Source organism: Buceros rhinoceros, unplaced genomic scaffold (genome assembly GCF_000710305.1).
Source record: "Buceros rhinoceros silvestris isolate BGI_N320 unplaced genomic scaffold, ASM71030v1 scaffold9099, whole genome shotgun sequence".
Lineage (NCBI taxonomy): Eukaryota > Metazoa > Chordata > Aves > Bucerotiformes > Bucerotidae > Buceros > Buceros rhinoceros.
Genome location: NW_010433226.1, coordinates 1 through 9,251, shown reverse-complemented (window position 1 = coordinate 9,251; position 9,251 = coordinate 1). Strand labels below are relative to the sequence as shown.

Below are 9,251 nucleotides of genomic sequence, written 5' to 3'. Positions count from 1 at the left end.
CTTTCCACCAGGAAGAGTGCCACCATAGCCAATCTCCTTCCTAGCCTTGCTGTTTTGACAGGGAGTTAAGCACTGTTTGGGGTTTTTTTAACACTTGAGAACAATCTCCTTGCACGGCATGAGGTTGAAGCAAGCAGAGCAGATTGTTTGGTTTGTATAGGCACACACTGCTTAGCTCTTCCAGAGCTGATTTAATCCATATCAAACCCCAGATTTAGCTAAATGAAACTGAGACTCTTGCCAGCTGCAACTATCCCTTGCCCTGAAATTCTAGAGGTACTGATCATTGAGAAAGTAAATCCTTGGCGACAGGGTGTAAGGTGAAAAACAGAAGTCTGATGATCCTTAAATCCTTTTTAAGATAAAACTAGCTGCCAACAAACACAGAAGGCTGTCAGTTACTTTGTCAATGTGAGAACAAAACTAGTAAGTACGATCTTCAGGACTCAAAAAATTTAACTCTCCTCCAGATACCTTCTAAAATAGTCCCCTCTCTAAGCTATCAATTAAGAAACAGAAAGTAATTTTTCTAACTTAAAAGGTATCAGTCCATCATGCTCTCTGCAACACTGCAAGGGTCCTGCTGAGAGAGTATGTGTTTCTCAAAGTATTTCCATATTTAGGATACCTTAGCCCTTAATTGTAACACATAGCCTCTTTCTTTATGTAGAATGACAAGTAACTTCAACAGTCATCCGCAAAGATTGTCACGGATATTACATTATCCAGCTATTTTACATCAGGAGATTCCAATCTCCTATAGTCATTTGGCATAGTCAGTGCCAAATTGCTCAGCCAGAGCAATAATGCAGTTTAATTCTAGAAAGGAGTAAAGCACTGTTTCAGCCTTTACACCTCGTCTGAGCATAATTACCTGTGACTGTCACATTCGATCTTTTCTCAGTGACAAGTGCAATGCCTTAATGCTTTCCTAATATTCATGAATTCATGCTTCCTTCTCTCTGATCGTCTGATGATCTAAACAGTAATCACTGCTATAAATCAGGAACTACATGGAGAAAGAAATATTACCACCAGGAAATTACAAACATGAGCTGCATCAGTATATATGTGTTCAGTAGGGTAAGCAAAACCGTATTCTAACCTATCTCTTACTCAGACTCAAATACCACTTTCCACTTTACCTATATTACATTGTTATGCTATTTCAGAGAAGCTTGGACTTCTCTGGAGTTTGACTTTATTTAACCCAAGGCAGAAGTAAGGGCTCTACGAAATTTTAAGTCCTCCCCCCACCCCTCACCCTCTAACCTCCCCCCCGGCCCCAGCCATTTTTTTCTAGTTTTTAAAGATAGATCCATGGCCTGGTAAAAAGTGAAGTGTCACAAGGTATTATCAAAAACACCGCTAGTCTCAAGCAAGAAAATACAAACCACATTGGTTTGCTGCATAAATATAGGTCGGAAATAAGTATCTTCCCCAGACAGATTATTCCATAATTATTTACTGGAGACTTTTCCACACACTCCTTGCAAAAACATTTGACTACTAGACATGGGCTGAGGAAAAACTTTCTTCACCAATGAGCTGTGAACACAAACAACACAGTAGGAATTAAATTCTGACTTTCTAATGTTCCCACTTTAAAACAAATCCAAAGACTTCTGGGTCCAGTTTCCAAATGCATAAGCATCATTTTGCACACAAAATTTATGGGGATACACTCTGTATATAGCTTGCTCAAAGTGCACATGCAGCGCCTCACCACTTACCACAGTTAGATCCATTGCACCTTTTTCCACCACAACTAAGACGCCCGCCTATAAAATTTTGTCCAAGGACCACACCGCGCTTGTCACCCTCCAAAATCTTGACTCATGTTGGGAACGCTATGTATAGAGAGTCATTAAAACGGCAGTCGCTGGAGTTCAGCTGCTGCTGTGCTTTCCAAAGCATCAAGTGTTTATGTTCACTACCGCTGAATGGGCAGAACAGATGACTTGTTAATGACTCTATAATTCATACTCATTATGCTCATCTTGCTCACAAACATGAAGGCAATGACACCGTTGTTTATGTAGCACTGATTAAATGGTAGCTCAAACAACAGTGAAAAAATAAGACTGTGAAGCAGCACAGGCTTTTGATGATTTTCTCCCTCTCTATTTTAGTGGTTGTTATCTTTTAGTTATCTCTCACTGGTTTACCTACACTAAATGCTAGAGACTGAATTTTCCAAGGTATGGACAGAGGAGCTGAAGATGTGAGTCTTCATTATGGGAGCACGTTGGCCAAACATCCATTAGAAAAGAACCCAAAATAGCTGATTCTGCCTTGGGGCTGGACCAGGTGACAGTGGGAGACGTCTTCCACCCTCTGCTTCCAAAGCTAGCCGAGAAACACTTGGAGCAATCACACAATCTACATGCTGTTCACCCTCTGCCATCACCTGTATGCAATGCTTCTAAAAGTGCTCATAATCAAAATAAAACCTGACTATAAAGTGGAGGAGCGTGTGTGTGTGTATGAGTATGTATCTAGATGGACGTGAAAAAGGATGCAGTATAAGAGGACTTACATACATCACTCTAAGGAAGGTGACAGTCATGAGCAGCCCGCTGTCGCAGTGGTACTAATGTTATCAGTGTACGCTGTACCAAAGGATGAGTGCTGCATGACTGAAGAGTAACACGATACTGAACTGCTGCCTGTATTTCTCAGTTCAGTTATGCTGCAGCTCTGGTACAGCAGCTCCGCTCCAGGGCTGACACGATGCTGATGATGACCTCGCTTCACTCCTGCAGCAAGGTGTAAGACAAAGTGGAAGTGCAGCCCACTTTCTCATGCAGTTATCTTCTTTGTGAGTTCCAAGTGCCTCAGCAGTAAAGGCTAGAGGAGATGTCAGGAAGAAGGGACCCTTGTTCTCCCTCAAAGCCACCTGGGATTCAGAAAACCTCATTCTAACCATTTTAATAATGTCATCATGGTTTTTTGTGTATTTATGTACCAAAACATCCAAAAGATTATGAACCATAACTGAACATTCATAACCGTTCAGAGTACTAACAACCTCAGCTCCTGCCAGTGTCAGTGACAAAAGCGAGGTCCACAGGAAAGCTGATGCAGGCAAGCCCATAAGTACCACCACAGGCTTCTGCAACCATCCAAGAGTCTACAGTACCTACAGCACAGCACTGTCAGTGCACATGTTCCTGCTGCCAACACGTGGGTGCAGGCTGCAGTCACAGAAACACAGATGCCATCAGACTCAAGATTGCACATTAGCTTAGGTGTTCTGTGCAGAAAATGCTATATTAGGCAGATAGATTTCCCTTTCCCAGCCTCCTGAATAATGTATGGCCAAGGTGTCTGTTAAAGAGCAAAAAAAAAAAGGAAAAGAGGCAAAATAAGAACTTTGAGTTTACGATTCAGTACATACCACAGTACGTCAACTCTTTACTAAGACTCTTTGGATGGCAAATATTTTCATAACAGTACATTAGTGATGTACATAAATTCATGATACAAACAAGCAAGACCTGAAATGATTTGACAAGTTATCACAGCATATCAGTGGAAGAGCTGGGATCAGAACTACTGCTTCCCATTTGAAACGTAAGGTGCAATTTCTGCAGTAAACATTTTGTTATTAAAAATCTCCGTATACTCATTTTCTGAACTCTGTAGTTCTACATCAGCAAGTCAAAAAATATCAAGTGTTTGATTTTTCAGAAAGACCTGTGGTTGTTCAGCACTTCAAGAGAAAGAAAAAAAGGGAAAAAAATAAAAAAGAAAAGGAGACAGGGACAGAGGAAGTCTTTGTTAGTTCCAGGTTTCAATTTAGACATCTCTGGCTCACGGTTCAATCAGACCTCACATTTTTCATTAGCTAGGGGAGACAAAACCACAAGCTCTTTAAAAGCTCCAAGTATCTTCTCCGAATTTGTATAGATTTAAAAAGGAAATCTACAGCTCTGTATGTATTTCTTCATCTGGTTAAAAAAAAAATCTAGAAAAGCAGGCCATGTTTCTCCAAAAATTCCCCTTATCCTTCACGAAAGCATTTATTCTTTGGAGCTGAGAAACAGATGCGCTTCTTTCAGTGTTGCTTGCATGTCCTCATATTCTGCAAATTTGCACGCATCCTCCAGCTTCAGCCATTGGAAAGCCTGGTGCTCCTCCGAGAGCTTGATTTCAGTATTACAGTCCTTGACTTCTGCCAGCCAGTAAATGACAGTCTTAGGTTTGCCACGGACAGGATAGTGCAGTTCTTTCTTGTACCCCTCTATGAGGGTGAGCTGATTGGCCTGAAGACCAGCCTCCTCCTGCGTTTCCCGGAAGGCTGTCTGCAGGTCATCCTCTCCTGGGTCCACGTGGCCTGTCAAGAAGGCGAAAAAGTAAGTTTCTGAGAAGGAAACTCAGACTGTTTATTCAGTTGACAACTTGGAGACCTTTAGAGACACAAGATGAGAGTACACTGTAGCTGATACAAAATCAAACGGAAACTGGAGAACAGAGATTGCTTTCCCAACTCTTGATTTGTCTTTGTCCAACGGTATTTAGAATCGTTGCTTACCCCACATCCTCTGCCACTCCCAGTGGCCTGTCAGCACTAGACATCTCTTCTTCCCCATCTTCCTTGCCTCTTCTTGCAGCACTCTGCATCCATAATGTTCCACCTCAGAACACACTGAGGACCGAGTATCTCATGAATGCTGCTTTTCCTTTTTCCCATTAGAGGGGAGACTGCTCATCTGCAAGAGTCATAGTCCTCTCTCAATTCTTCCCTCCCACAGAAGCTTAAGGCTCAATTCTGCACAAATGGGACCAGGCACCAACAAATACCATTTAACAGGTGGGTTTCAGTTAAGCAGTTATGGGGTATTTTTATTTCTCTCCCATATTCCCCTCTAAAACGCAGCAAGCCTAAAAGCCAGTCCTTTCACCAGCTGCAGAGTTCTTCTAGGACACATCAGTTATTTTATGGTGCTCAGGATGAGAGGTGCCATTACAAACAACGGATAAATATAACACATCCCCAGCTGTTTGTACTTTTGTTGAGAAATGTCAGATTTGGTTTTCTCATGAAAGATCCAGACCAGAACATAAATAGAACAAGTCAAGCAAGATCTCAAAAAAGCAACGTAGCAGGAGTTGGGATGCTTTAAGAGGAGGGAAAAAAAAGAGTTAAGCTTTATTTTAGCCCTGGCGTCACTCTATTTTCTATGTAGCCGGCTGCAAACAGCCATAATTTCATCATAGAGATGAATCTTTCCCCAGGGCCCAGGTACCCAAAGCCACCCTTTAGTACTAGAACTAGGGTACATGGGAAACTCAGCTGGCTTTCCCAACAGGTCTCACTTAGTTCTTCGTCTGCATATCAGAACCTCAACCTTTTACGTGACATTATCTCAAATGTAAAATACGCTTCTATTTCAAGCAGCAGCTGTGCAGAAAACAGCATCTGATGATGCACTTGACAACTTGGGACATTCAAGAGCGAATACACTGAGGCTCTAAGTAAAAGTATTTCCTCCCTGAACCTCAGCACTGCACGTCAAGCTGTCTCCTTTTTGACAAAGTATTTATTTCCATAGCTGGGACTTACTACTAATAGTTGAGAAACAGAATCCACTTGGCCTTGCACAGCTGGATTACTTTTACAGTTCCCACAGTAAATGCCCACAGAACATCCACGAACAGTAAGTAACCACTGTTTTTTTCTGACAGTCATGATCAGTAGTCACCAAATGTGCAAGGAGTTGAAGTAGCAATAAAGCTGGAGGACTGAGATTCAGTTTAAACTCAAAGGACACCAGTGTAAACTCCTGCTCTCCAGCCCAGCAAAAAGCAATCACCTCAACCTGCTGCTGATAAACGCAAGTCTAAGCTCAGTAAGTTCCCAGCTTCGTACGGTATAGTCTACCTGCTGGGCAGAAAAGGGGCTGATGGCAGCACCTCACACCACAGATTCCAGATCCTCCCCCCATTTGCACTAATGCAACTCCTGTATACTGAGAAGGAAAATGAACCCCACACCCTCGTCCCATCATCCCCAGCTAGGGCAAAGCTACAGTTCCAGGAGCAGAGGTGAGGCTGGTGAAGCTCACATGGAGGAATCCAAGCAAGTCCAGTTTAACTCCATAATAGTTGCAGTTTTCAGGGAATTTCTAAAATATCAATATACAGCTATAGCTGGAAATTGCCTTTTGGGTGCTCTCAGAGGGACAATCACAACTTCTCATTCTGGCTCCTGCCACATTAAATGTCTGTCTGCATCATATACAAGTCACGTTACTGCATCGCACAACCTAAGTTTGTCTTTGAGGACCACTCATATCACAGAGAATATAAAATGTAATAGCTCCCATTCATTTACTGCCCCCAAACCGGTATCAAGCTAATATTAAAGGCTGCCATCAGATTGTAGCTTTTGATCTATAAAACCTTAAACAATACGTTGAGGGAGATGATTCTCCCCCTCTACTCCATTCTTGTGAGACCCCACCTGGGCTGTTGCATCCAGCTCTGGGCCCCTCTGCTCAAGGGGGGACCTCTCTAGCACTTAAAGGAGATTTATAAGAAGGATTTTTTGCAAGGCCCGTTGTGACAGGACAGGTGGTGATGGTTTTAAATTAAGTGGGGAGAAATAGACTAGATATAAGGAAGACATTTTAACAATGAGAGTGGTGAAATACTGGCCTAGGTTGCCCAGAGACGTGGTAGAAGCCCCATCCCTGTAAACATTCCAGGTCTGGATGGAACAGGGCTCTGAGCAACCTGATCTAGTTGAAGCTGTCTCTGTTCACTGCAGGGGGACTGGACCAGATGACCTCTGAAGGACTCTCCCCACCCAAACCATTCAATGATTCTGTAATTTTGAGCGTGTGAGATGCCTGCCTACAACAAGTCATTTCACTCCATACTGAAATGCCTATGAGTCACTTCAGTCACTTGTCCAGAATTACTGTGTTCCCAATGAACCTCTCCACATGGCTCTCTCCTCCTGCAACAACTGATCATGTCCCAGCACATGTTTTTTAGCTTTCCAGTAGGCTGCAGACTCTAATCCCCTAGGCTTTTGGTGAAGTCAAAGGGGGAGGTTTGGAAAGTTTTGTTCCTTCCCTTAATAGAAAAGTGCGGTTGACTCTGTTACAAGCTTTTTTTCCAATCTGCAAATTCCGGTTTACAAACCGCTCCTGCACAGTGTTTTAAGAGCATTGCATTTTATAAAACAGGAAATAAAAAACAGTGGGAAGAAATCTCAGTATAAAAGCAGCATAAGAAGATCTACAATGAACCTAAAGTATTTCTGTGTTACGCTTCTCCCGGTCCTAGGGCCATGACTATGGGTTTTTATGTTTTTTACAGACAAGGTGTTGCTATGTGTCTTGGAGCACCTGGCTTGTCTTTTCCTTAAGGGCCTCACTGGTGAGCAAGGATGGCTCAGGTGATGATGGCTCAGAAGGTTACTTCTCCCAGCTGTCCCACTCATCTCTGCATTAGGTATGTGGTCTTCACCATCAGTGATCTCCTGAACTTAAAGAAAGTTCCACATCTTCTTTGAAAGGCATTTTAAAGTGAAGCAACCCACATTTCAGTCTGCCTTCTTAGGCTGCATTGCGAACTGTGACCGTCCTGATTATATGTGGGTCAAACAGCTGTGGCATTGGTCACTGCAGCATCTCACAGAGGGTCAGATCTCATCGAGAAGGTAAAACTTTCTCTAGCTACCTAAGTTCAGTTTTCTGCTCAATGTCTGCCAGAAACATCAGAAGTTTGAGGAGCACAACTGGGCAACCCCCAAACCCAAATCAGTCATGCTTAATAGTTTATACAGTCATAACCTGCAAAAAATTTCATCCACAAAACTCACCACCCAGCTGCACAAACAGCACAATCAGCAGCTACTGCCAAGGGATGAACTGCCCCTCAAGGGTGACCTGAGCAGCATGCAGCCAAAGTTCAGACAGCAATCTCACTCACTCCTGACACAATGACCCTGAAGCTGTTGTCAGAACAAACATCACCTTTGGGTGGGGTCCAGTGATGGGTCCCATAGGATGTCTGAAGGAGGAGGTATTCAATACCATCAGTGACCTTAGAGGATGGCGCTGACTGCAGCCTCCTGAAGATGATCAAGCCACAAGCTCTCACAGCCATGCCCCGCTGTGAACCGCACAGAGAGCTGCAGAAAAGCACAGAGGATCAAGCAGGAACAACTTACCATGTGGAGCTCAAACAGACTAGATGTATTCAGCCAGCAAACAAACCTCAGAGTGCATTAAAAGTCATCCATCCCTTTGCAGTTTGTATGCAATTAAACTCCATCTTATTAACTATCGTTTAATTGTAAAAAATTGAGTACAGGAACCTATATAAAAGCTTTAAAAAGAAATTATCTAGCAGCATGAAATATGACTTGTATGACATTCCTTTGCCGACGAAGCAAAACAAACCACACCGCAGGGAGAGAACAAAAAAGATAAAGCAAAAGGAAAGCCACCAATTAACACTTTGGAGCCTTTCCACTGCAAAAATCCAAAGGCCCTGTGCAAAGATGGTAACTCATCATTACTGGAAGTGGCACACAGCGATTAATTGCCCAAGACATTGCTCCAGATCCTCTGCAGCACAGAGCTTCTCAAGATGCCAGTGGCAGAGCTGAGAACATGAGTGACTAAGGACAGACTCTCTGCTGCCAGCACTAGACATGAGGCTGTCTACACAAAAATAAAAGCTTCTTGGCATATCCGTTAAGCACCAATTTGATGTAAACAGAAAGCAACACACCTCTTAAGTGACAAATACTGTAATCAATAAGCGATGCAGACAGGACACTGGTCCTATACAGAAAAAGAGAAAAAGCAACGGAGATGAAACACCCAGATTAAAGAATACAGCAGTTCCCAGTTCCAGGCAAAGCTCTGCATTTTGACAGAGCCACAGGTTTCAGTAAGCAACAAATTCGAACAACGTTTTGTTTCTCTGTGATGCCCAGTGGAAGCAAAGCGCCACCTCCCGTTTCCAAACCGGGAAACAAGCGCACAGAGTCCTTTCACGCAGAATGCTGTTCAGCTCTCTTGGTTAACCCCTCTTTAACCGCCTCAATTAGTTTCTGATTAGTCACACCAAGGATACCCCACCAAACCCCCCGCCCCGGGCAGCGCAGCGGCCAACCCCTCCTGACACGGAGCCGAGCAGCCGTCCAAGGCGGGAGACCAGCACTACCTCCAGTGCGCGCCGGGAAACGCCGCGCTCGGCCTGCAAGGACAAACCTCTCCGGGGGC

The 9,251-nt window shown here is 43.5% G+C and overlaps 1 protein-coding gene across 1 annotated transcript; it reads right to left on the bottom strand.

Annotated features, from left to right (window-relative positions):
• Nucleotides 1-4,025: 4,025 nt before the first annotated feature.
• Nucleotides 4,026-8,131, bottom strand: NUDT2 (nudix (nucleoside diphosphate linked moiety X)-type motif 2). The gene is made up of 2 exons (XM_010144034.1): nucleotides 7,992-8,131; nucleotides 4,026-4,339 (listed from the first exon to the last, which is right to left on the bottom strand). The coding sequence occupies exons 1-2, from the start codon at nucleotides 8,122-8,124 to the stop codon at nucleotides 4,026-4,028; spliced, it is 447 nt and encodes a 148-aa protein (XP_010142336.1). The 5' UTR covers nucleotides 8,125-8,131.
• Between the last annotated feature and the right edge of the window lie 1,120 nt (nucleotides 8,132-9,251).